Source organism: Hippoglossus hippoglossus, chromosome 4 (assembly GCF_009819705.1).
Source record: "Hippoglossus hippoglossus isolate fHipHip1 chromosome 4, fHipHip1.pri, whole genome shotgun sequence".
NCBI lineage: Eukaryota > Metazoa > Chordata > Actinopteri > Pleuronectiformes > Pleuronectidae > Hippoglossus > Hippoglossus hippoglossus.
Window position 1 is genome coordinate 15,295,103 of NC_047154.1, and position 27,715 is coordinate 15,322,817.

The window sequence follows — 27,715 nt, forward strand, 5'->3', positions numbered from 1 at the left end:
ATTCTTTTCTCTTTCAAAGGAAATTGCAAAGCCACCAACGGCACAGTAATTTCTTGGTTGTTTTTTTTTTTGTCACAGTTTCAGAGCATTTCAGGGCTGGCAGTGAAGCACTGCCATTTCAAAATACATTTATAAAATGTACCACTTTGAAAATATTGGCACAGTAGCTGAAGGCATAGAGCAGGAGGAACAATGGGATTTGATATGTGGCATTATTGTGTGTCCAGAACAGTCCAGAAGTGGAGAGATTGCACACATCCCTCTGTACTGTCGAGAAAACGTCTTTTTCTTTTGAAACATAAACACTGAAATACACATTTAAAGCGCAACGTAACACAAATGCACATGAAGCACATTGCTTTCCCTTTCTGACCAGTGTTCCTGGTTGCTCCTGAATGACATCACAGTAAGGCGAGCAGCTGGTCTGAGAGGTTATTTCCATCGTTTCCACTGCGGCTGTTCACACAGTTGTCTGCCAGTCTTCTGAGTGAAAGACTGTCGTTCTTTAAAGGTTGCTGGGTGGAGGAGGGCGGGAACTTCACTTTAACTGCTCGACAGTCGATGGTAAAAGTAGATGTAGCCCAAGTCTTTAGGAGGCCTTTCTGACAAACACACTTTGTGGTCGTTGTAGATCAGCCACCTGCAGGAGGACGCCACATGATAGTTTAGTGCTGCCGGAAATTATTGTTACCGTTTATTTCTAAACTGACTGACAAAGGAAATGGGTCAATTTGTTTTTTTCATTCAGTCTCAATAAGCTGAATTATTTATTTTCTGTATTATGTAAAATAATTGAATTTTGGATAAAATACATTTCCTGGGATTACTGATAAAGAAAAGAAAAACACATCCACATTTGTTGAACAGGAAAGTCGTGATTAAAAATATGCTGCAAGCTTTCTACAATTAAAAAGAATTATATAAATATAATTTTGTGAGACTGTGGACAACTCACCTTCCCTCCTTTTTGATGTGACAAACATAATGTCCAGACATTGTGGATGCTCCCATGTGGCTGATGAAGGCAAAGAGCTCATAACCTGGAATAAATAGAAATAGATATTGTGATAAACAAACACAGCGGAGTTTCAAATAAAGAAGTTGGTTAAGATCCGCAAACAAGGGAATGCAAGAAAACGCAATCTGTATTATATTTTCAGCAGTTTGTAACGCAACAAAATCATAAAGGCAGTGCCTAGCGCATACAACTAATCTTAAAAATCAAACACACAATGAATTGCTTATTGTCAGTTTTGTCCGATTTTAATAAAAAAATAGGAGTAGAGGAGAAGTAGCTAAAGGACACAGTTAAAGGTTATTTATAATAAACAGGCTCCTCTTTGGACAAAGACAGGTGAGAATATGTTTCTGCTAAAAGTGAAGAGAAAATTCATAATGATGAAGCGATCAGTCTGATTTCAACTAAGTATTAATCTTAATTTACTTTTCTTTATTTAATTTTCATTTGATCAGGCAGCGTCATTGAGATTTTCAAATTAAGAGTGTCTGCATTGTCAATGGTCCTCTGTGATACTTACAGCTGCGTTTTAAAATACAGTTGTGACGATAAAACAAAGATCTTGACTAAAAGAACTTGCACACGATGAATCACTGGAACTCACTTTATCTAAGGAGAGGTTCACAATCTCTCAACTCTGAGTCTTACAGTCAGAAAACTGCAGCAGGTTTTTCTTGCTGTAATTTTTCTCTTCATAATGGCCTTTGAGTGATCGGCCAGCAAAGAAATTTCAGTCTTAGCGATGGGGAACAAAATCCATTTTTCTTGTAGAGAGAAAAAAATAATTCTGTCATTCTGAAGTTTAAATGAGGCTTCGGCAGTTTGGCAACTCAAGTGTTTATCTTCCAGAGTTACAGTCATTCTAGTATAAAACTTTATATAAGTGTGATGTGACTTTATAGCCTTATGGTTCTGTTGTTTACATCTTGAGCAGCAGGTTCATCATTTACTGTGAGTCTCTATCAGTCTCTCCTCATAATGTCTATGGAAAATAAAGGCAAAATATCTACACTTTAAACATGTATACTCATTAGTATAAGATTCCCTCTTTCATGACAGTCAAACTAAACAAAAAGGCAGCATTAAAAACTAAAAGCACTCAAGACTCGAATAAGCATCAGATAAACTGTGTTGTGTTTTTTTGAGACAGAACAAGTGCTGGTGAATTTGTTCTCCATCACTTACACTGACAGAGCATTGGGAATGATTTTGTTGATGGTACGTATGGACAAGAGGAAATAATGCAGTAAAAAAGTGGTTCAACGCACTTGAATAATGTTGTAAGATGGACTTGAAAAATGATCAACCTTTCCTTCAACGCCTCTGTCCCTGATGAGGATGCAGTAATATTATTGGAGGTAGAGATTAAAAAGCTCGTGAATCATGTTTTCATGCGACTGGGCCTTGAGTTGTTCTGGCAGAGCAGGTCAGTGCCCAGCAGCACCAGACAACATGGTGTGTCATCCTTCAGACAGTAATTAGGACTGACCGTAAACTGGCCTGTGGAAGTTCAGGACAATAGACTCGGACCCCATGTTAATTTCTTTGTCAGTAAGATTTGTGCCTTGTAATATTACAATAAAGCTTGATTTAAGTCCAACTCCAAAAACTTCCTCTAGATTGGGTTCAGTAACAAATACAGTCATGAGAGACGAAAGGTCGCTCGTGCAGAGTCACTCACGTCCTGGTCCGTCTTTGACCCGCGGGCCCGATGTTTCTCTGTCCGGTGACAGCGTGGAGTCGCTGTGCGAGTTGGCGTTGGAGAAAGCGTTGTCGTTGGGCTCTGTGTCGGCCATGTCTGAGAGGACGTCACTCTCCTCCTCCTCTGGATGGGTGAAGATCCAGTCGAGTGCTCGTTCGAGGTTATTGTTCTGAAACACAATGGAAACATAACGTTATAAGCTCACAGACATTCACACAAAAAAAGCCGTTAATATTTAACATCTTTAAATTTATCAGGGGTGAAAATTCAACACCCTGTAGGAGGATATTGTATCGAGAGCGCTGCATAGTAACGTCTGCAGCTGCACAAAAGTTTAGAAAAAATCTTGCCACAACAGGAAATATCATCACGCAGAAGACTTATGGGCTGTAAATAGATCGCATATGGTGATACAATCAGGGTCGAGGTTTAGAAATGGTGATATTCTATATTCTTGTTTTCTTCCTCTGTGCTGTATCATGAACAAACTCAGCATCAAAATAGTCCGATGCGGAGCAAGTTAAAATAAGCGGTCATTTATCAGGGAGGTGGCAGGCATCCATCTGTGCCAAATTCCCTCTGAGGATGTTTGCTTTTAATACAAAGTAGAGGTGTGATTCCTTGAGAATGTCTCATCCGATGAGCTGTTTGCTTTTCTGTCTCAGGTCACAGAGGCTGGAGAGAAAAAAAGTTTCTCCTTCTGATTTTAGGCTAATAATAAACCATCCCGAGACCATTCTCTGCTTCACATCCCCATCCCCCTAGTGGGGAATAAGTGTTAATTTTTTCGACTTCAACAGCATCAATGGCACCAAACTCCCATTTGGAGTTTGGTGCCATTACGGGTGATAAACAAGGAATCCGGGAGTCTATTTCTGTGTCTTTCTAACTGTCTGCCGGGTTATTTTCTGCTGAGGATGCAGTTTGAAATGTGAGGCGTGAGAATCAGGGTCCATCTCAAAACAGGAAGCGGACAAACGTTTGCACTGTACATTTTTACGCACATTTTGACCTAGTGTCTCCACATGTCGCTGAGGCAGATCCTGTTTCTAAAGCTGAATCAGCGGAGGAGACCTTATGCTGCTGGGACTATTTGTAAACAGCAAGGAGAGCAGACAACTTTAATCACTCTGACATGTACGACCTATTAAATTTGCAGTTTGGAAAGAAAACAACTGGGTCAGCCAAGTCCAAATATGACTGACAGAGCTTCATCATCTCAACCCGTTTTCAAACACCTCCCACCCTTCTCAGATTTTTATCGTCCAGTTTCCTTCGTGTTTATTACAGAGATTTTCTTGAGGATTATTTTTGCGTCGCCCTCTAAATGTGTTTTGAGTTACATAGGGCGGCTGTGGCTCAGGAGGTAGAGCAGGTCGTCTACTAACTAGAAAGTCAGAGGTTCGATCCCCATCTCCCCCATTCCACGTAATTAAGTGTCCTTGGGACAAATACTAACCCCCCAAATTGCCCCTGACGGCTGTGCCAGCAGAGTGTGAGTGATGTATGACAGAGGCAGGGCTACACAAAGATGCTGTGTATGAACGTGTGAGAATCCAATCTGAATTTCATTTGACATATTATAGGCCCGACTGACTTGGGTCTGGTATCCACGCTCTAATAGGTAGCACATTTCTGCTCACCCCTGTAGTTTGGAGCTCCTTATTGAATTTTACTTTGAACTGGGCATGAAGTATGCAAATGTGGTACTACTGCTCAACTGACGTGTGTATAATTAGTGAATGTAAACTGGAACAACTATTCCATGTCTCTCATGAGGAAAGCAGATGACTGCACACTTCAGCTCCTATAATGAAATGACGATGTTGCATGAACGAGAAACTACTGTGAGAAAACACATGAGGGAACCCAAAACTAATCCTCAAATCAATTCTCGCCTCGACTGTAACCCGAGTCTCTGTAGTTTTTTGTTAACAATGTGCATTTTTATTTCCATAAAAAGCTTTTGCTGCAATTTCTTAATTTTACTTCTTTTTTTTGTCTGACAACTCTTGTGGTGTCGGGCAGTTTTTGTTCATGCACTTTTTTCCCCTGCACTTCTCAGAGACACTTATCAAACTGTGTGGGTGGTTCTTGCTCCTCACTTTTTCTCTTGCTCAACTTTTTTTTCCCATTTAACTATAAATTGTTTCTATGAGAAACAGACAAAGGCATGAGCACCTCCTACGGAAGTTTTCTTTTTTCTTTGTCAGATCAGAACTTGCGACCATCTCTGCCCACGCTGGCTGCTCAGTTCTCCTTGTGCACATTCAAAACAAATCACTGTTATCACTGTTATCACTGCCACTAACACAATACAGCCACAGCAAAAAATGATAATGAATTAGGCCTCAGGTGTCGGCGGCGGCAAATGTAGAAACTCATAAAGCCAGCTTGATAAGCAGTAAGAAAACATTAAAGATTAATAATTATCAGCTGACAGAAACAATTTATTAGAGAAGAAGAGAGAATGAAGACTGGAAAAAACAAGTCTGGGTTATTTAACAATACGAAGAGCAAACATGAAGAACAGAGTGGGCAGCGGACTGACCGTGGCTTTGAGTGCCTGGATGCTGTGACTGCGGGGGAAGCCCATAGAAGTGAGGATGGCGATGCTCTCCTCGGGGGGTGAGTTGGCCAGAGGCGTGGCGGCGCCCATGGGGCTGTCACTGATGGAGGGACCAGGATCCATCATGGAGGGCAGAGCGAGAGGCTCGGCAAAGTCTGAGTGGAAAGAATAATAATAATGTGATGCTGCAGCTTGTGTTTATTTTTAACCCAATAAATGAACATATTTGTCTTGGAGGTCAAAGTTATCAGAATCTAGATATTTATTTGTAGTTCTGCGGCTTGCTGTGACAAAATAAAGCTGCTAGATGCCTCCTGCACATCCAAGTATTTTCAGTGTGTTGCTGTTGTACCCGGTTTATTTAAATGTCCAATACATAACTTCCTACACTAGAGGTCGCTCAACAAATACAATAACAGAAGACCTAGTTTGATGACATCGCGAAGCAGCGCGGGATCATGGGAGTTGTTGCCGTTCACCATTGTCGATGAGGTCATGTATTAAAGTTTTATTGCTAGGCAGCACACAGCGATGAGTAATCAGGATCTATTACGAGTGACCAATACAAACAGTGGAAGGAAGAAACAGCCGAATGGCTAACTGGCTAACTGGCTAACTGGCTAACAGTTTGTTTTGTCTTCATCATAATTCGTTTGTCCTGGAAGTTAAAGCAGAGACAGACAAATCTACAGATAAAGTTACAGGTAAAGCGGATATGACGCAATTAAAACATGACCAAAATGAAACATCCCGTTACCTTGTATAAAGTTGGGGGATTTCTCTGGGTTTGAACATTGTTGGAAACACAAATCAAGTAATTTTTAGACATTGTTACGGAATTGTTACATATTAGATCTTTAAAGTATATATTATAAAATCTAAGATAGGGACAAACACTCCCTGCATTTTAGAACAAATAGAGAACTGCTAACTCCACTGAGAGTTTATTCTAAGGAAGGAGGTAAGTGTTGTACCTAACTGGTCCTGTAAATAAACACAGACATGAAACACACAAGTGCTAAACCATCATCATACAATCACGTGTGTGTGTGTGTGTGTGTGTGTGTGTGTGTGTGTGTGTGTGTGTGTGTGTGTGTGTGTGTGTGTGTGTGTGTGTGTGTGTGTGTGTGTGTGTGTGTGTGTGTGTGTGTGTGTGTGTGTGTGTGTGTGTGTGTGTGTCTGTACAGGCACCCTGAATACTTCTAGTGCTGGAAAGAGTATGTGACCCTGTGGCATGTTTGTGTCAAAGCCCAGATTAGCCCAGTGAGTCGACACATCTCAAACAGACGTGTTCAACTGTTCAAATGAACACACACACACACGCACACACAGTGGCTATTCTTATAAGGACTGCATTCACAGCCTGACCAAAACATTATCCCTATAACCTTTACCATGACCAATTGATGACTAACCCTACCCTACCTATCAACCCAACCTCCATACACACCCCTAACCTTAACCAGGAGCTCAGAATTAATGTTTAGCTTCACTAGAACCAGGCTCTGGTCCCCATGAGGTCTACTGATCCAGACAAGGTCTGTGTTTATGCTGGAAAAGGTCCTAAAGACAAGGGTTAGGGTTAGGGTTAGAATAGACACACACAATCGACATTTTACCGAAACACATAATTTTCCTCTATGCCTTTGTTTTTGTTGTCCATAAAGTTCATTATATAGGAAAGAGAATTTGAATAAAGCTTTATTGTGATGTTTGGTGAGTTCATAACTCAGTGTTTCTGACTGCAGGTCTTTGTGGTTTTTACATAAATTACAATGCAAATTTTTCTGAACTTTAAAAATCAGTAAACAGTTACAGCCCCCCCTTATGGAACAAGTAAGAATAAAGTTTTTCCAATTTTGGAACTGGGTTTTTTTATGCACTTTCAACAGATTCAAATGAGAGTGAATTGGCCCTCAACCCGGGAACAAGGACACTCAGTGCTCTGCTGTTAGCGATAAACAGAGCCTTCATCACTGTCCTTGCCATGAATGGAAATGTGTAGCCACTGCCAGCTCTGCCGCATCGTCTCGTGTCCTTTAGACACAGTTAAAATCCTTTATCATTTAACTTCCAGACTAAACTTTTGACTATGTGAATCTGTGACTCTCGTTACGGCCTTTATTAAAGACATTGATGAAGTTTCTACGAACTGTGGCCTCATTTTTAGCTTTTATCAAGATCACTGAAAACTAATATCAAATAGTTAATAATGCTGAGTTGACTTTCTCCCTCCTAAGATGACGCCATTAGTGTAATTCTGTAAATGCAGCACTCAGGCTTCACTTAAGTCAAAAAGAAAATGTTATGAGGCACTGCCACTGGATCTGAAAATGAATATGTGAGGAATTTAGTTGTCAAAGAAAATGAGCTGAAGTTATGCTAATGGTGAAGTAATGAAAGCAAACAAATGTGGGAGGGAGGTAGGAGTACAAGTAACCTCTGAGCGGTAGAAAGGCACAAACTGTTTTACTGGTGTTATTGCGCCTGAACGCAGCCTATTTTACAGATGCATTAGGCCCATTTTAAACCTAACAGGCAGGGGGCTGCTCTAATTTGCCTCCACTGTAGAGGCCAACCAGGGAAATAAAAGTGACACGAGTTAACGCCACGGGGGAACGTCTTCGCTGCGGAGCGAGTCTGCAAGAGACAAAGTCAGCTGCCGCAAAGTTTCTGATGATGACAGACGCACGCAGACAAACACCTGCAGTACACAGAGGGACGCAGAGTGTGACACTCACACAAACAGCTCTGATTTGTCTCCGTGTGATGTGATGTGTCTCTCACTTTGAATTACCTTTGTGTTTAAAAGGTCCCATACAAAATAAACCTGCCTCGCCTCTTTGTGTGATGTAGTGTCAGTGTTCATGATTAAATCAGGGCTCAGACTTGTGGGACGATTCAACTCTGATGCACCCGTCCCCACAATCAGAAATCTCATCCTGGACCTTGTTTAAATGTTTATAGCAGCACACTGCAACATTTTTACCTTAAAAGAGCATCTTCAAAATTAGTTTCATGGTTCACTGACTTGGAATAGGGAGAACGGAGCCACTTTGATTCCCACTCCTCACCCTGACCCCTGTATGTTCTTGCAGTACTTTGGTAAGCGAGTGCGATCACCTGTGTGTAACTGACTGATAGTAGCAGATAAATTGCCAGGATCCAGCTCAGTAAGTTCAAGGGTATAATGCTCAAATGTAGATCAGTTCAAAAAACTCTGAAGTAATTGATTAACCAAGTTTGTTCTTTTTTGTTACAGCAGATGTTGTTCTGTAAAAGTTACACAGTGTTGATTTAACCCCAGATGCTAGCTATCACAAAACCGTTGACAGATATCAAAACTGACAGTTATCATCCAAAGTTTCTCCTTATTTGCGTGATGCAACGAGAAACGAGATTTCAATTTAAAAGTTCGACTACAATATTATAACTCCTGAGCCCAGTTTAAATGAGGTGTTACACATGCTGCTGATTTGTGCTGTGTTTGCAGAACTGTGTCCCCCTAAAGTGCAGCTGTTGTCCTGATTATTTGTCACTAGTATATTTGGTTTCTTCTGCAGTTACCTTTTTAACCCTTGAGCTCTCACTTAACGCTCACCCCAACCTCTACTTCTTGTCACGACTATTTTTTCTTGACTATTTCTGATCATTAGACCCATGTAATGAATTTGGCAACGTTTTAAAGAGACATACTTCCACACTACTGTGAATGCAGGAAGGGACAGCTGATACTTCCAAATCCTAGGAGATACAACCAGTTACAACCTGGCTGTCATTGGACAGGTCGCCAGGGCCAACAGATACAAAAAAAACACTCACGTCTACGGACAATTTAGAGACTCATGCATGTCTTTGGACTGTGGGAGGAAGTGGGAGTGCTCAGAGAAAACCCACGCTGACAAGTGGAGATCATGCAAACGCCACACAGACAGGCCCCGGACAGACCAGGTTTCTAAGGAACCAGGAACCTTCTTCCTATGATGTAACAGTGCTAACCACCACACTAACGTACCAACCTGTTAAAGGAGTGCATCGGTTAATCAGAACTATTTTAAATTAACGGCTCTAAATTCCATCCATTGAAAAATATACTGTAGTGAACATCTTCATCCGAAAACACATCAGATTTTTACAATGGAGTAATTGGGCACATGTTCTTTCTTTCTGCTGCAGTGTTTCCCATAAATCTCTCTCATCCCTTTCTTAATTTAATTCTGGCCTCAGCATAAAAACTATAAATATAATGTGAAAGCATATTGCTCATAGACTCAGTCTGTTCTCCTGAGTGCAGTGATGTCTCCTCACCTGGCTCCTCCATGTGGGCTATGATCCAGTTGAAAGCCATCTCAGGACCCATGTTGCCTGTGTAGTACACCGCCTTCCTGCAGGCCTCCAGCGGGAACCCCATCTCTGCCAGCTGCATCACTGCCACCTCGTCTATTTCTGGAGCTGCAGACACACAGACCAACATCAATACCTGCAACGTGCAGTTGCTGATTCCATCAATCAACCAATCAGATTTAGCAGTGGATCTCTCTTTGGGCCTCATTAAACAAAAAGAGCAGCGGAGGGTCGGCCCCGGGAGAGGTTTATTTATTGAGACAGGATTTGTCAAAGAGAGAAATGAGTGTGGCTAAAATGAGCAGAGCCAAACAGAAAAGTTAGTTTGAGCTGCAGCTGCAGCACCTGCTCAGGTGCACATGAGGTTTAGCTCTGTAGCATTCATCACTTTACCGCCCTGTGACCAAAATACATGTTCCAAAGCTATAACTTATAGAAATGTTACATATTCACATACACGTACTGTATCACAGAGTAAATGAGAAGAGAAGTATAATACTCACAGTCGACAGAGCCCATTGAGTTATCTGAAAGAGGCAGAAAACTATTTCAGTTGGCTTTTATGTATTCATATAACAAAAACAATTTTTCAGGCTTATGACAAGACAATTATTTTTCAAGTGTGTGCAGTGAGGCGATTTTGAAGTAGTTTTAATTTGAATTTGCCTGTGTGTGCTGATTCGGTTTTCAATTTAGTATTTCTGTGTGTGTGTATATATATATATATATATATATATATATATATATATATATATATATATATATATATATATATATATATATATATGTTTTTAATTTTTATTTTGGGAGCTTTATATATAAATATATGTTTTTTATTTTTATTTTGGGAGCTTTGTTTTAAAATGTTTTTCCTTAAAGCTATTGTTAAGCACTTAAACTATGATTATATATAAAACGTTGTATGCAAAATTAAATGGACCTGACTTGATTTTGTTTATATGATGTACTTCACTGTCAATCCATTTAATACAATTTGACTCTCCTGTGAAACTGAGCCTTTGTGCTTTGACTTTGGGCCCTGAGGCAAGATACTAAACATAGCATCAATATATATAAATACATTTTTTTTATTTATTTTTTTGTTTATTTCAGTTTCGAAGCAGGAAGAGGAGGTGAAATAAGTATTCAACATGTAACAAGGGTCCTCAGCCAGAATCAGACCAAGGATATCATGATTATGTGGTAAGTGCCTTATCCATTCAGCCCTCTGGATGCTTCAATCAGTCACACTATGGATAGTCCCCGTAATGATGGGGCCAATTGAAATCAGCGGCATGATGTGCTCGAGTGAAATCATCAGAGCAGCCTCTAGGTGAGACCTTTCCATCACCTCCAGACCTCCTGCTGCTCATAAAAACACTGCAATCACAACTTCTGCTCATTTGAAACACGCTCAGCTTTTGCAAAGCACCCCCCCCCCCCCCCCCCCAGCAGTGTTATTATGGACAAAGAGATTTGATCACTGTGACGACACAGACCTGAAGAAGACCATTTCAACTGGGAACAAGGCAGCAGGGGTTTCTTTTCTTTTTCTCTCCTCACCACTTTTTGGAGCACATTAAGTAGTTGCAACGGAGAGATGCAGTTTGTTTGGTTTCACGCACCCACTCCTGTGTGCCTCCTCCCTTTCTTACAGATTTTAATTGAATTAGAAAAAGACAAGGAGTATGTGAAATTAAACCTGAGTGGGGTTTTATAATCAGATTAACAAACAAGCCAAAGCCAGAAATCAATTTCTATAAGGTTTTCTGAGGTTTCCAATTATTTGTTTTATGCATCGAAAAAAAAAAATGAAAATCATGAAAGCCACCATCTCATTTATTTAGTTTTTGCAATTTCTAAATGGCCTGCAATGACCGAGTGAATGGATGGTGCACAAAGCAGTGAGAAATCATGTGGCCCAAACAACGTACAGGAAAACACATTTATGTGGTGCTGTGTAATCAGTGAGAGGCACTGGAGCCTGGTGGAGACAGATGACTGACCAGTGATTAATAACTGCTGATGCCAGCTGCAGGATAATGGGCCGGTGGTTAATTTGCAGCTGAGAGAACCCATCAAATAAAATGTGAAGTAAATAAATTGGGGAATGTATTGAAAACAGCACGTCATTTCCTCTGACCTCTTTTTATTCAGAGTTTGAACCAAATGTTTTACGCACTTGAACTTGTTTTCTACAGAAACGGAAGCAGTGAGGGGGAGTCAACAGGGAACCTATGCAAAATACAGAATTCAAATTACTCCTCCAAAGTTTCTGAAGGATTTAACAAGTTAAATTTAAGACCCTTTTAAATCCCAGAAAGATTTATACTTAGATGAAGTAGCCTGGTAAATAATAATGGTGTGTTATCTCATTAACCACAGACAGTAGTTATCCATCCTCTTTCCCAAAGCCAAGACAAGTGTGTTGTGATAAATTCTGACCGGGGTGTTTGTAGACTATAAGTTATCAGTTCCACGTTGGTCTTGTTTGTAGTTTTATTACAGCATGTGAGTGTGTGTACTGTTGAGAAAGAACTACAACACAGAGACATTACAAACCATGCAGCCACAGCATCTCTCTTTAGAAAATAATTTTAAAGCATGACAGTAGTGGCACTAAATTAAAAATTAACATAATTAAGACCTATTGATATATTTAAGACCTATGGCATAATATTTTAACATTATTAAGACTTTTAAGGCCTAAAATTCGGATGATTTTAAACATAACATTTTTAATTTTATACTTTAGACCTTGCTCTTCCATCCCAAGGCTACTACGTATTTTAAAAGGAGTTACACATATTTTCCAGCATTGATTTTACAGTGGCCCCATGTGTTTCCTGACAAAGGCTGTTTTGGCTCAAAGATGATTTAATGTGCGAGACCTTGAAGAGTTTTAACGTGGACACTTCACGCCTCCAAGAAGCCAGTGGGATTTGGAGGTCTGAGAAAGCAGGAACAGCACGTACAGTTCGGTGGTGAAATATTAAGGCAAAACGTGTTCCTCAGAGTTTGCTTTCCTGAGACGCAGCCAGCTAACTGATTTTGTAAAGCTTTAAAAAGATAAAAACAAACTCCCAAGTCAGTGAAGACATGGGAAGCACAGCAAAGGCCCGATCGCAGCTGTTACTGTTACTCTGCGCTGCCCTTTGGACCGCTTTTTGTGTTTGGAGCTCGAGGCAGTACAGAACACTCTGTGCTTCACGCCTACTAAAATATTAAGCAGGACACTGATAACTTGATGTAGCTGAAGTTTGCAGACAACGGAAACAGGACGGGAGGAACAGGAATAACCGTCACAGAGGAGACAGAGACAAAGAACGACAAACACAGAGAGGGAGGTTGTTTTCTTGATCTTTGGGGTGAGACAAAAAGGCTCCAACACGTTGCATGTAATATTGGGCTTTTGGAAAGAATTTCAGAAGTTGAATGTACTTCAAATATTTAAAAAAAGATACTATTGGAATGTTGTAATTACTATTTGAAGGTATACTTTTATTTCTTTTCTAAATATGTTGGCTCAGTCTCCTTCACTGATCTGCAGTGGCTCACTTGTGTTGTTCACAAGGGGGTGAGATGCTCCTGAGACACGCTGCTGTATCAATGGTACATAAGAGGCTAAATTTCATTAAATATGAAATGGAAATATCACCAAGCAAACACTGACACACCAAATTTTCTAGAAAAGTAACAGAGATATTAATTGTGCTCTAAAATGCACATGCTAGCCTCCAGTAGCATACTACCCGGGCCCAGGGAAGTGCATTACAAGGAGATCTTATAAAAATCATTATAACTTATTGAGATTATCCACAATGTGAAAACAACAAATTGTCAGTAACAGACTCTCTCATGTGATTGCATTCATTACGCCCTTCAGAGAAAACTTGGGTGGCTTTGAGCAGAATATCATATTGGAGACAATTTCACAGATCATTTAACGCTGTCACAAAAAACACCCGACACCTCCTCAAAATGGATGTTAGGCCGCGGCGTTGCAACAACACACATCTGGTCAAAGTAACAAGGAGTCACTTGTTTATTGGGTAAAATCTGAAAAAAAACTGCCTCACAGATTGAGAGGTGTTTTCAGGTATAAAAATAGAGTGAAAATTTGTTTGGCTGTCTGGATGAATAAAAAAACAAAAGCACGGGTGCTCAGGGAGAGCAATAAGACAACTGTGAAATTGAAATGAAGGGCCAGAAAATGCCTTCAGTCATTTTTTTTTTTTAAGAATCCATACAGGAGGGTAATGCCCCTGTGGGCCACAGGAGGTGATTCATGGGAGCCTGTGAGCAGAGGATACTTAATGAATTGTGGGTGAGAGAAATGGAGCAGTGTCTGATCTGAATACAGCAACATTTATCTGAAGCAGATCCAACAATGGCACCTATGTTTATTTGCCAACATGCAACAGAAATGAATAAAAAATAAAATGTCAGATTAAAAAAGGGAACAGATGCTATATTATAACAATAATATATCTCACCATAGACTGTATATATATATATATATATATATATATATATATATATATATATATATATATATATAAAGATGGAAGACGCGTCTCCTCGTGCTCCCACTATCCAAAATTGAAGCTGCGCCGTGGTAATCAGGGGGAGGGGCTATGGTAGCGAGGTCCCGTGGATACATGCACTTAACCAATCACAGTCAGTCTCATTGTCAATAATGACTTTTTACCCCATTGTTAGAGCATCAAATAACTAATTAAAACCAAAGTTAACAGATAAACGAATTACCAAAAATGACAGAAACTATTAATTTCACATGGAGTTTTTAGTTTGGTCCATGTCCCATCCACGAACATGGAGAAGGCTGGATTTATGACCTATACTGCAGCCAGCCACCAGATGGTGATCTACAAGCTTTGGGGAGCAGTCACGTGGTCCATCTTTATAAACAGTCTATAGACAGACAGCACAGTGTAGGTAGCACTTCCACCTCAGAACGTGAGCGAGACCTGTTCATACCTCTGGTGTCTTCAGGGAGCACAATGGGGGGCATGAGGTCAGGCAGCTCCTCCTCCCCCGCCTGAAGCCCTGTGGCCCGCAACCGGTTCAGGTCCAGGAAGTCTGGAACATCGATGGCCAAGTCTGTACAGATAGAGACATGAATAAAAATGCTGACCTTTTTTTTCAAAGTTTGGGCCGTGCAATGCTCTCGGTTTTTAACATCCTCTTCACTTAACACTGAAAGGTGAGAGAAAAGGTAGGAAGAAAAAAGGTATGAAGAAAAAAGTTTTTCCACTCTTACTAAAAGCACTTTACTCTACAAGTCACTTTCATACATATATTCAAACAGTGCTTCTCTATTACGCACACTTAAACCCTGATGGGATCGAAGGTCATTTGGAGTTCAGTATCTGGGAGCAGGGGATCAAACCACCAACCTTCTGAGTAGTGGACTCTATCTGTAGCCTAATCTCCTGCTCTAACCACCCAAATATAAAAAAATTATAAATATAATGAATTTGGGATAAATATATAAATATGCATTTACATAATTAACTTATCATGTTTTCATTTCTCATTAGAAATTCAAGCTGCATCAACACACTCATTTATTTCTGTAAATTCTGTGTCTAGTTTTAAAAACTGCAGCAGCTCTTTACAGGATGTTTGTCTGTGAAGACATTATTTCAGATGCCATGTTCTAAGGTCGACGCTGCCCTCTGCTGGGCATCTGTAACACTACAAACACTTAAAATAACTGAACCACCACATTGGCAGAGATCCCGTTATCCAGTGAACTGTGACAGACACTTACCTAGTTTCTTCGGCACCCAGTCGACCCCGAATGTGAATTTCTTGACCTGCACAATCAGATACTCTGGGAAGGAGGCAAAGCGGGAAGTTCTGCAGAGGAAAACAAATCAATTTTGAAAATGAGGGGTTAAAAATGAAAGAATACAGAGTTTATAGATTCAACAGTTTTTGACTTAAAAGCAATTGGAAAACTGGAAACTGAGATGTCGAGTAGTCATTCCTTAAGTAGCTTACTTGACTCCAGCTGACTTGGCCTGTAGCGCCGAGCTCCAGAAGTCTGGGACGTTGTCTGGCTCGGTGAAGGCCTGCAGGCAAGCGGTGAAGGGGATCCGTGCCCTCACTGGCTCAGGAGGAGCCTTCATGTTCTCCTCAGCGTCCCTCCTCTTGGTCTCGTATGCCAGCAGCTCCTCTGGATGGATTTAAAAGGAAAATAAATGGTGAAGATCCACGACCCTCCATAATATCATGAAGGGTAACGATTAGTCATATAATGTATTAAATCAAGTCACATGTGTGATGACAGTTCACGTGTACAAAGCCACTTCTTTACCTCGATTGGTGGCAGCCTCGATGGGGGCTGGCAGCTGGATGCAATAGTCCACCCGCTCAGCGTATCTCACCCGGCGCGACTGGCAGCACTGAATTCGCTCCTCCACCAGGAAGCGGAAGACGTCACTTGGATTCTCTGAGCCTGCACTGTTCCTCTGCAGATACAAGACAGGATGAAAGGATGAGTTTGAATATCCACAACAAAATCATGACATAAGATGAGGCAGATCTTTCATATATATTATACTCATTTTCTTCCCTGATTTATTCCTGATTCAAATGAAAGTATAATGGCAGTCATGGGTGTCATTTGGCCCTCACATTGTAACTGTACTGTTTGGTTCCCCCGCACTTATGCACTCACAATCTCATATAAACTCTATTAACTTGTAAAGTTGTCCAATTGTGTCCAATGGCCTAAATGGTGTTTTTGAGTAACATTTAGTCAGTTCCAATTAAAAAAATGACATATTCATCTCCAAAAAGTACAAAAACAACATTAAAGCTTCACATGTACCCCACACACACACACACACACACACACACACACACACACACACACACACACACACACACACACACACACACACACACACACACACACACACACACACACACACACACACACACACACACACACGACAGCCCGTGGTTTGAACTGCAACTCTATATGTCAGCTATTCTTTGCTGTGTCCCATCACAGCCTCCTGGCACAACTTGAACACGCCTGCTGTGTGATCCAGATCTCCTAATAAAGTCCTCAACCATCTAGATGCAACTCTTTTGATTTAGAAACCGCTTCAATTAGAGAGTGTTACACCTGTTCAGAATGGTGGACACACAGTATTATTACACAGTGGCTCTGTGTGCTTTCACTGCGTAAGATCACCGGGTCATTGAAGTTGAAACTGCGATGACATCGTGACTTATCACAGCGGTTTGATGGCGGCTTCTCTGCAAGCCAGCGCTTCTATTCTAAGAGGCCACAGAAATACACAGGTTATAATTTTACTCAGGCCGACACATGCAGGCTGACATAGGCGGAGGAAAATGTTGCTGATGATGCTGAGATTAGTCATATTCAGTCTGTGCCTGGATGATCAATCAGGATCCAGTTTACAGAGCTGTAGAGCGGACTGAAGGAGGGGCGGTCAGTGAGGGGCATTTTCAAACGAACCAAGTTCAACCACAATACGCTAAGGTTTCCTCATATAATGTGGCAGATCTGTAGAAACTGAGGCCGCGAGAATCTGGTTGGTTTGATTCGTTGTTCTTCTCGACGTGAGTTGTCGGAAGTGTCCGAGTCACAGCACTTGGTATCCCGCCGCTGAGGCAGAACAGGGAGCATTATCTGGTCTGTGAAACAGATAGCGCTGAGCTATATATATCCAGGTTGAGAAAAACACATTAGAGTGACCCGTGTGTTTGTTCCAACCAGGGAGACGGTGTGGCGTGTTTAGTGAAAGACAGATCCTCCCCTCTCGATCAGATGCCCACATGTGTGACAGGGGTCAGACGTATCCCAGACTTTTTGTGAAAATGTTATGATTTCACAGAGGAGAAAATAAAATTGAATAAGGACAGTCAAAGTTTATGATAAGCAGAGTCCCTTTACACCAGATCTCGATTAGTTTGACCTCGACAGATTTAACCTCACTCACCTCCACCAGGTTGATGATGTGCAGGAGAAACTCGTGGGCATCTTGTTGTCTGTTTGAGGAGAACTCTGGGTGTCCCCGGCCGACCAGGGCCTTCAGCATCCTCGCCGAGATGCCTTTCTGCTGGTGCTGGAATAAAAACATCTCGGTGTCACACACACACTGACTTGACCACACACTCACCTGGGAATGATACTCAGACAGCAGCAGCTCCCAGAGGCCGGCTGGTACCTGGCCCCATGCAATAAGTTATTGTCCGACATGTTTTACGTTGCCCTCAAAAGAAGAAACTTGATTATATCAATTTGATTGTTTGGTCAAAGAAAACGCTGCTAAATATCATTAATAAGTTAGAATGATATTGCGATAACTCAAGGTTTAGTATGAAGCATCCACAATTTAAAAAAAGACACGGCTGTTAATGTTAATAATGGAATAGCTAATATGAGCAAAAACTACCAAACTTATTAGGAGGTAAGAAGCATATCAACAAAATAAGAATACAACAAATGTATGTCACCAAACAAACTAGCTAACCAAAGTTTCTGCTGCTTAAAACTGCAAAAGGTTGACATTTCTCTGAAACACATTTATTTGCGGTCTGGAAGTGAAAAGAGAATATCATTGGGTGGAGAAAATCCGTCCAGCAGCACCATCAAAGCTCAGTATTAACATGTTTTGTTTGTTTAAAAAGTATTAAAATTACATACACAGAAATGTCCAAATTCATATTCAGGAATTTCTTGACTTGAAAACTAGTTCTTGGAGCTCCACTAAGAAAACTAACAAAAAGCCACTTTAATGAGTGTATGTAATTGTAATGGGTCACATGTCCTGAGTACTACATGCCAACACAGGCCCTCCCCCCCCTTATCTTCCCAGCTGTCAATGTGTGTCCAAACCTGACTCCACCATCACATGTGTAGGAAGTGCAGCCGCACAGCTCTGTGCTCAGTTACTGAGGCTGCTGTGTGGTTTTAAAGAAGCCTGGAGCTTACAGAACAAACACCGGGTCCCATTAGGATTTAAAGGCTTTCCTCATTATATTCCCTCACAGCTGTGTACTACAGTATGTGGTTAAAAAGGCAACGATTTCATAGAATATGCATTTAAAATAGTGAAGGAAAAAAAACTGAAATAATCCAATGAAATAATCAAACTTCAGACATTACAGTAATCACATAATAATCACGCACAGCTCATATCTATGACAAAATTTACAGTAATGTGGGGAATTAAAAGAAAATCTCTGTGTTAGTGCGGTGCCTGGAGCTGTTGCATTGAAAAACAATCTCAGTTGCACATGTGGGACTGAACCCACCAGTTATTTTCAGACTAAAGGAAGAAAAAAATGCATCTATTGTTTCCATCAACTCTTTTGAAAAGCTCAAAAAGGCTCAAGTGTATTAATAACACAGAAGAATTTCATGATGAAAAGACGTTTCATGTTTACACTGGGAAGATGATGGCAGACTGACAGAACGTAGCTTCACTGTGCTGACTTCCTGAAAAGATTCATTTTTACTACCGGTCAGTGTTTGCATGCTTCTGTCGGTTATGGACCAAGTTTGGGAGCTGGACATACCCAGTTTAATACCTTGTATTCTTCTTTCATCACCTGTTCAATGAGCTCAGATTTCATGGGTGGTTTGGAGTGCTGGCCTGAGAGCAGTCCCTGTCCCAGTTTAGCCCTGTCGGAAGAAAAAGAAAAAGGCAGAAACGTTGTAAAATAAAGTCCGTCTCCAGAATCCTGATTTTACTTTCGTAGATGAAACACCCTGAAGGTTCTGTGCACGTGTGTGTCTTCACTCGTCAGAACAAACATTTGAAAACCTTCAGACAATACACCTGGGGCCTGTCTCACAAAGACGCTAAGTTGTAAACTGCTGAATATTCATTTTCGAAAAAAATCTGACTTGAGTTCAAACTCAGCTCGGTTGCCATGGTAACCAACACCTTAGACAGTATCTGTAAAGACCAAAATCTTTTCCACATCAAAAAAGTCACAAATATCAAACTTCTTTTTAAAGCTCAGTTCTTTGTCATGGTCAAAAAGCTGTATCACTATTTTTTGGTGGTAATAAATTTATTAATAAGCATCATATTTTCTTTCTCACATTATTCAGTGTCTTTGCTCCTTCGAGAGACTCCAGGCTGCCTGTCTAGAAAAAATACTACAACTCAAATTAACTGGGGGCAGTGACTCAACCTGTTTTAGTAAAATCAATTACACCAGTATCACTGTCTTCAAGATATTACTGCAGCTTCACATTCATGTAAGCCTTGTGTAGTTGTATTACTATTCTCCATATAAGTATGATGGAATAACTAACAATTATTTTCATCTCATTTCATACTTTCTTTCTTTTCATTGGGAATCCTGTCTTTAACCTAAAATGTCTTAATTTCAACAAAACTATTTTTTAACTAGCAATTATGGCATCAAATATTTAGTCATATCACCACACTCCATTCATACATGTAGTATTTGAAGTTTAATTTATTTTTTACTTTCATATTAATCTAGAAAGAAAACCTGTTTATCATTCAGCACCTTGTTATTTATACACAGCAGTATTTTCCTTATCGGGCACACGGATACAAGGTCATAATAATATTCAGGATTGTGTGTTCAGTTGATGTAATACATCAGCATTAATCATATCGTAGTTGATTTAATGCATCCGTATCGAGATGCACCATTTATTTAGCACTAATATGAACAGTGACAGGTATAAACATGTTTGTGGAAAATGAGCCTGAGAATATGAAACATTCACATCACTGATACTCATCACCTTTCTGACACTGACTCCACTCACACTCATCACGGCCAAGGCATCTAAAAGGCCTCTGGTATCAGAGAGGCTCACATGAGCTGTTTTTCAGCAGCTGGAAAACACCTTCACTTGTGTGTGTGTGCTCACTGCGTTATATCATACCGACGTCACTTACATCTGTGTGGCAAAGTCCTGGGAGGGGTCGAGGGGTGAATAGTCATATATCCTCTGAAGATTTCCCACATACCTGAAGATCAAAATACATGTCACAAGCTCACCTCAGACGGAGCACATGGAGCGCCACGCACAGACACATGCCGCGTCCGGTGTGTTCATGAAAACACATGAGGTTGTACTGAGGAGACGGCAACACCTTCTTCTTGTTGTCATACTCTTTACTTTAGTAAATAACTGTAATGTTATTAAGGCACAAACTCTTCAGGCTAATAAACAGCTGTTAGGTATCTCAGGTGGTGAAGAAACTCACAACTCAAGATGCTGCCAGAATCTCTTTTATAGCCGACAAATCCTGTATTATCTGCAGTTTAAATATCTTTGCATTTAGTATTTCTAGGAATTTATAACATCCTCTATGTTGTCTAGTCACTAGACAATAGACAAAATAAGCTGCATGGCATTATATACATAATACACACAAAAAACATGTTTTTCTTGGTAAATCCTCATCATAGCGTACAGTACTCACATCCTCTGGAAGTCTGGGATGCTGAAGAGAACCTGCACTACTGTGCCAAGGTAGCAGCTGTTGCCCAGGTTCTTGATCCCTGTGTAACCAGAACCGAACACTGCCTTCAGTTTCATGCCGGACTCCTGGATCACCTCCCATTCACTGACTCGCGGACGTGCATTATTATCTGTGTGGTGCCCGTTCTCTGTCTGAAGGGGAAAGAGTAGAGGTCGAGTCAAGACTTTGGTTTTAGTTATATATATGGATATCTAATGATAAATGGAGAAATCTGTCAATCTGTAATATACATTTTTTTCAACTTCAAACTTGGCAAGTGTGTTGCTAAGGACCCAAAAAGTTCAGTGTTGTTTGTGAAGATTTCTGAATCAGTCCTTCTTGATTAAACTTTTTACTATTTGCTACACGTTACTAGTGTTGAAGGAAAAGGTGGAAATACACTACAAGGGCAGTGCAGCATCTGAACAATATACAATGTGCAGGTACCAGGGTTTAAGAAAGGCAGAACTCAACTGTGAGGGCATGGCATGGTGAATTGCTCAAGACCCATGGAAGTCCAGTGTTGAATGTGATGTTGTTTAGAGGATGCTTTCAAGAAAGCTGCAAACAGGATTAACACAGGCCATCTATCAGCCTCTACTTGCTGTACCGCACTAGTTCAAAATGTTTTTGAGAAAGATGTCGTTGAAAACTGTTATTAGTAAAAAACATCTTGACTCTTCTGCACAGTGTAGATAACTTACTCTTTTCTGCAGCATCTGTAACATGTCTATTCCAAAGTGTGCCAAGTGGTCTGATATTTGAGGGTCCAACACGGCTTCTTCCTCTTCGAATGAATAGACATCTGAAACCAAGACAGATGTCAGTCAAGACGAAGTTCTCCATTTTCTATTCACAAATTTCTGGCCAACAAGTTCTTCATACAACACCCAAAAATCTAATTTAAACGTCGGCACAATTAAGACTTTTCCTGGTATGAAATTGTAAAGATTGTGCATCAAAATGTTTTCAGTAACTAAAAGGAAAGGGAACACTCGGATGCAACAGTTCAGATGAACCCATCATGTGTCTCAGACCTGCTCCGTCTGGGGTGATGGTTTCCAGTTTGACAGCCAGGGGGTGGTTGGTCGCTCTGTAGTGCTCCAGAGCGTGGCCGTTTCCTCCACTCCCATCAAAGAACCACTTCCCACAGAGCAGTGTACCATCCGTCAGGTTCAGCCACAGGTTTTCTCTCATCTCGCACTTCTGACACTTCCAGCCACTGACAACACACAAACAGTAATGAAGTTTAAATAATATTTTCTTATGAAAAACCTCTATACATAAATAAATAATAAAAAATAAATACTTAAATAGTTTAGAGACACAAGCAAGCAGCTCCGGACAAAACTTGCAAAACACTTTTTCCTATCTCAATATTTATTCAAATGTAACACTGTGTGAAATCAAACATTGGATTTTATAGTTAGTAACAGCTGGAGGGAGAGGACATATTACATGAAGCGAGGGGCCTCCATCTCTCTTTCTTTGTTCTTTGCTAGAGTATCAGTGTCCACACATGTATCTAGATGTACAGTAAGTATCATTGAAGCAATGCAATGACGTTTGCAGGGTCGTCTTTACGCCCTAACTGGCTCTGTACTTTGTTTGAGGATGGCACACGTGTATGTTGCCCTGCTGATGAGAGGGATCTTCCTATAACAATGATTCCCACGGAACCTGTGCAGGTTAGTGGGAAAGAATGGCTACACAGGGTCAGAGGGTCTATAGTTACCCAGTGAGTCTAAAATACACCTGTTGCTGTGTTTCTATTACCATCATGGTGATAGCTGAGAGGGAGCGCTGCACAAACATCGCTTGCTTTTGGTAATCATGACAGTAACGTATCTCAGCTGACAGAAGAATATTACCATTAATCAAGGTGTTAGTATGATGCTTCTATAAAGAATCAAAAATGTCTGTCCTACCTGGGTGGGATCCTGACCCCGTTATCCAGCTGTCTGAGGCTCCTGGCGTGTCTGGACACCTGGATCTCCTCCTCCCAAGACTCAGGTTCTGGTTTCTTGTAGGCTGATGGTGCATTGAGCACTGCATCACAGGCGATGGTCACCTGGACATCGGGTGACACAACAGAGACATTATCAACATTATCAACCAAAAACAAAGCCCAAAACACAAAGCTGTGCAACATGAAGTGAGTGAAGTGGCACAGGAGGAGCAAGCAGTGGGTAAAAGAAAGAAAAACATGCAAATAAAAATAAACAAAACAATTGCAGCACCGCAACTTCTTCATCCACAGCATTAAATTATACATGCATAAAACAGGAAGGAAAAACTGCAATTAAATAAATAAAGACAGGAGTGAAATGTCTCCTCGTTTCTCTATGCAAACAAACCCACACTCAAAAGTGATAAAGGCAACTTGGCGTGCACCTGGTGGTTCCCCTTTCTTTTATTCAGAGAGAAAAAGGTTGTGAAATAGTATTTTAACAACCTCCAATCCATGCAAAAAAAAAATACTATCAGCCGGATTAGTGCTACTAGACAAGCTTATATGGTGACACATCACAGAATCTCACTGTGCATGAAATATGTTATTACTTAACATTCCTGAACGTAAAATATTATCAAACTATCAATTATCCTTAAAAAGGTTCAGGCTAAGTGGTGGCTCTTTGATCAACCCTGTCTGTTCAGTGTCCGGGGAACCACTGAGTGCACCCTCCACTCCAACATGCATGGAAACACACACATCGCCCTCATGCAGCGACATCTCACTGACCAGAGCGGGCAACTCCTCAATATTTGGTAAGGGGATCTCGAAGTGGTCTGGAAAAATGACGAGCTTGGCCTCATCTTCGTATTCATAGTCCTCTCCGTTAAAATCACGGTTTAGCTCTAAATCTTGAAGGGAGGAAGCAGACGCTCGGTCAGCTGCAGTTAGACACTGACGGACGTTACCTGATAATGTTATTATTGTTATTCCATGATGTTGTTTGTTCCTGGTTATTTTAATGTTATGTTCTGTTCTTGTGACGGCTGTTCTTTTTTGTGTTCTCCATTTGTTCCTTTAGTCAATACCATAACAGTCTTAGGTTCCATTGTACAAGCAGATGAATCATTGAACAAGAAAGACATCAATGGCATCTTCTTTACAGTGACAGGACGATAATGACTCTTTTGATCACAGCGAGCTATATTTAGGAATTCAGCGTGGTTTGAATCTGTGACATTTGTCTGTGCAGCTATGGAATCCTCATTTCATTAGTGATCACATAATGAGACTAGAAGGGCACTCAGACAGAACACACCTCCGCTAAGGCGAGAACAAAAAGCCTGGATCCGCCTGTTCATCCGGATCCACGCTAAAATGTAATAGGTTCTCCCTTAGCCCATCGCCCACACTTCAACCAAGTTTGAATAAAATCAGCTCAGTAGTTTCTGCATATTCCAAGGGAAGCAAATAACAAGTATTTTTATTATTCACTGAAATGCTGGATATTTTCTCTTCTTATTACTTCTATAATTTCTATAAAATGTCTGAAAATAGGAGAATAATCCACCACACTAAATCCCAGGGTGATTTTGGTCTAAACCCAGTTTAAATCACTCTAGGGCTGAATCTATAAGAAACATCTTATCTACTTTGATAAATATTTAGGAATTCATTTGATTAATAGGTAACGGAAATTATTTAATTCCAGCCCAGGTTTACGATCAAGTAAAACAATGAAAAAAGTTAAATAAAAAAAGAAAGAACCTGATAACTCCGGAAATTTCTCCTGAAAAAAATTGCATCAATAAATTAATCACCTGAACATTTCACCTCTAACCAAAATTATACCAAGCTTAACTTGAACCTGAAAAAAGCGAGCCTCCTCTCTTAATCTCTCTCTCTCCATATAGAGCCGTCCGTCTGTCCTCCAACCAGCACTAAAGTCGTGTAGTGACTCATTACAAACAGATCACAGGTTATCCCTGACATTGTTATTGTGCACACTGACTTCATGGCAACCACAGGTCTGACGTCAGCAGCCAGCGGGCACGATTAGATCACTGGGCTGGTGTGGGGATGACTGGAGATACATGCATGTCCACTGTCACAAAGATCCAAAACGACCAAAGGAAAGAATCGTCATCAAGGCTAGAGGACGACTTCTTAAAGACAGAGTCTCGCAAATTTCTATCAGGGACCGAGTCGGGTGATGGATGGTAAAGTCAATAGAACTCTGGGTGATAAGAAAACAGTAACGTCTGTCAGAAAGAGGTTGAGTGGAAGGAATTCCCCCACCAGCAGTGAGGGGGTGGGCGGGGGAGGAAGGGCGGGAGAGAGAGAGACACCTGGTCCTCTCCGAGCCGCAGCGTCATGGCTGCAGCAGAAGTGTGTCAGCCTTGATGGGAGGTTGACAGGTGGTGGCAGCTGAGAGGCCGCAGCGATTGACAGGAGGCGGCTGTCAGACCAAGCAGGAGGAGGAAGAGGAGGAGGAGGAGGAGGATGGGAGTTGGCCAGGCTTTGATTTAGAACAGTTACCAACCACATATACAAATAAATGGGCTATATTTAGAGCACAGGAGGAGGATGAGGAGGAGGAGGAGGAGGAGGAGGAGGAGGAGAGGTCTCATCATAGGAAATATGTGACGCTTTCGGGTAAAGGCCGGCCGGAGGGGCAGCTGGTGGGTCACCACAGTGTTACAAACAATAACAGTGGCTTGTAATGGAGGTGGTTCTCTGAGCACAGAGAGAGAGTTTCTGATCACACCAATCACATCTCACGAGTACCGTTACTAGTTCATTTAAATTACTATTAGATATTGAATTAACAGCACTGTTAATAGATTAAACCAGTGACTCCACAGACCTTACGCTTGTGACAATTTTGAAAGAAAAGTGTCTGGTTGTGGCCCCTTCATCATTTGTCATGTCTCTTAAAGATGGTAGCAGTTTTAAATCAATTTAAATTTTATTGTATAGACCATATTCACAAAACTGTACTGTTTTTGTAATTTGAATTTAAGTTATAGCTTAAGTACATTCAACTGAAAATACTGCTGTGTATATACAATAGTTAATGACTTTTACTTCTAATGGAGTATTATTACTGTGTGTTGTTGCTACCCACACTTACCTAGAAAGACTTTTCCATTTCTCCGTCTGGGGATAGCACCACCTGCAGCTCCTGTGGCTTTCTGTGAGAAACAGCAGGGACGAACAGATGATTTTAATGATTTTTACTTTAAAATGCTGAGAAAAACGTTTACACTTTGACAGAAGATACAGATGGTTGTCATTTTGTTAGAAATAGATGCTGGATGTTCTAGTTGCCAGATCAGGTTACAAGATGAGGGGAAAACCCCTTTGAGAGCAGGGTCAGAATTAAAGAATGATGCACTGAGGTTGTGCAGCTGGGTTCGTAGACTTGGACAGATATAACTTACAGAGAAACACCATGTATTTGGGCCTGTCTTTGCCTGTGTCCACGACTTTATCTGTCCCCACTATATTTCTCTATTGTCTTCACAATGGACTTTCAAGAACGGTGGTAACCATTAAACCATCAGTCTTTACCAGACTGATAAAGAAATATTTTCAACACTTTGTCAGTGACTTTACAAAATAACAAAGTACCACCGACTGGTGTCTGTCCAGCCCGATCAGGCTCAGGTGGCTGCTGCCCACTCAGTCGACAGGAGGCCGGACACAGTGGGCAGACCAACAGAGAATGCTGACACACCGAGTGGACTCATGGGAAAAAAACAGCAGACACGGGAGCCTGCAGAATGTGAGCAGCTGTTTCTGGCCAGATTCAGGCATGGAAATAGAAGCTCTTTACAAAGCAGAGCTTATCTGGGGGCAATTAGAGCCATTGAGGAAAACACGGCTGCAGCTACAGCCTCTGTTGTTCACCAGAAACTTTTAAATAAAAAATGGTTTGTTCGCGTGGGGTTTGTTCGTATAAAAGCAGGAAAGTTCTGTCAAATCATTTTATATTCTTTCAGGGATGGTAAATAGAAACAGAAACACCTCAAGGTCATATAATACACCACAAACTTCACAAACAGCTCTCTGGTTCAGACTCAAACATATTTGTTGTCAGGTTGCTGTTTCAGATTGTATTACATATATTTATATAAATATATTTATATAAATATATATATATATATATATATATATATATATATATATATTTATATATATTTATATATATTTATTTTGTCCACCCCATCTACCATCATGAACAGTTATTTACAATCTGATGGTGATCATTGTATTCAGTACGATAAAAGTAGTTGGCAAGTTATAATTTGAACATCAGAAGTATCTTGTAAATAGTAAGAACACTTAGGTGTTGTCCCTTGGTGGAGGTTAAGAGGTGAGGCCGATCATGCGTTTGTTTGGAACAGTTTACAATTAAGTATTTTCCTTCTATAGACATGTACAGGCGTAAACTGAAGAGCCACATGTTTTCTCAGGGTTTTGATTGTTCATATTGACTTTTTCTATTTTATTTGATATTTTATATATTGAAATAGACCAAAGTAAATATCCTTTCTCTTTGTATGTATCACTGCAAACTTTATTCTCTGTATATGTT

The 27,715-nt window shown here is 40.6% G+C and overlaps 1 protein-coding gene across 3 annotated transcripts in view; it reads right to left on the bottom strand.

Moving 5' to 3' along the window:
* Positions 1-27,715, bottom strand: part of usp13 (ubiquitin specific peptidase 13) — a 31,560-nt gene continuing 3,845 nt past the window's right edge. The window contains exons 3-21 of one of the 3 annotated variants that reach the window (XM_034583354.1): positions 26,249-26,309; positions 23,905-24,026; positions 23,090-23,232; positions 22,199-22,383; positions 21,866-21,966; positions 21,123-21,313; positions 20,592-20,663; positions 19,255-19,327; positions 17,640-17,765; positions 15,980-16,133; positions 15,664-15,838; positions 15,431-15,519; positions 14,635-14,757; positions 10,137-10,160; positions 9,598-9,741; positions 5,272-5,444; positions 2,700-2,889; positions 956-1,040; positions 1-640 (exon numbers count right to left, since the gene is read on the bottom strand). In XM_034583354.1, coding sequence (XP_034439245.1) covers positions 544-640; positions 956-1,040; positions 2,700-2,889; positions 5,272-5,444; positions 9,598-9,741; positions 10,137-10,160; positions 14,635-14,757; positions 15,431-15,519; positions 15,664-15,838; positions 15,980-16,133; positions 17,640-17,765; positions 19,255-19,327; positions 20,592-20,663; positions 21,123-21,313; positions 21,866-21,966; positions 22,199-22,383; positions 23,090-23,232; positions 23,905-24,026; positions 26,249-26,309 — 2,328 coding nt within the window. In that variant the 3' untranslated portion in view covers positions 1-543. Of the gene's footprint in view, positions 641-955; positions 1,041-2,699; positions 2,890-5,271; positions 5,445-9,597; positions 9,742-10,136; positions 10,161-14,634; positions 14,758-15,430; positions 15,520-15,663; positions 15,839-15,979; positions 16,134-17,639; positions 17,766-19,221; positions 19,328-20,591; positions 20,664-21,122; positions 21,314-21,865; positions 21,967-22,198; positions 22,384-23,089; positions 23,233-23,904; positions 24,027-26,248; positions 26,310-27,715 lie in introns of all 3 variants that reach the window. The other 2 variants (XM_034583353.1, XM_034583352.1) reach the window with 2 other exon arrangements.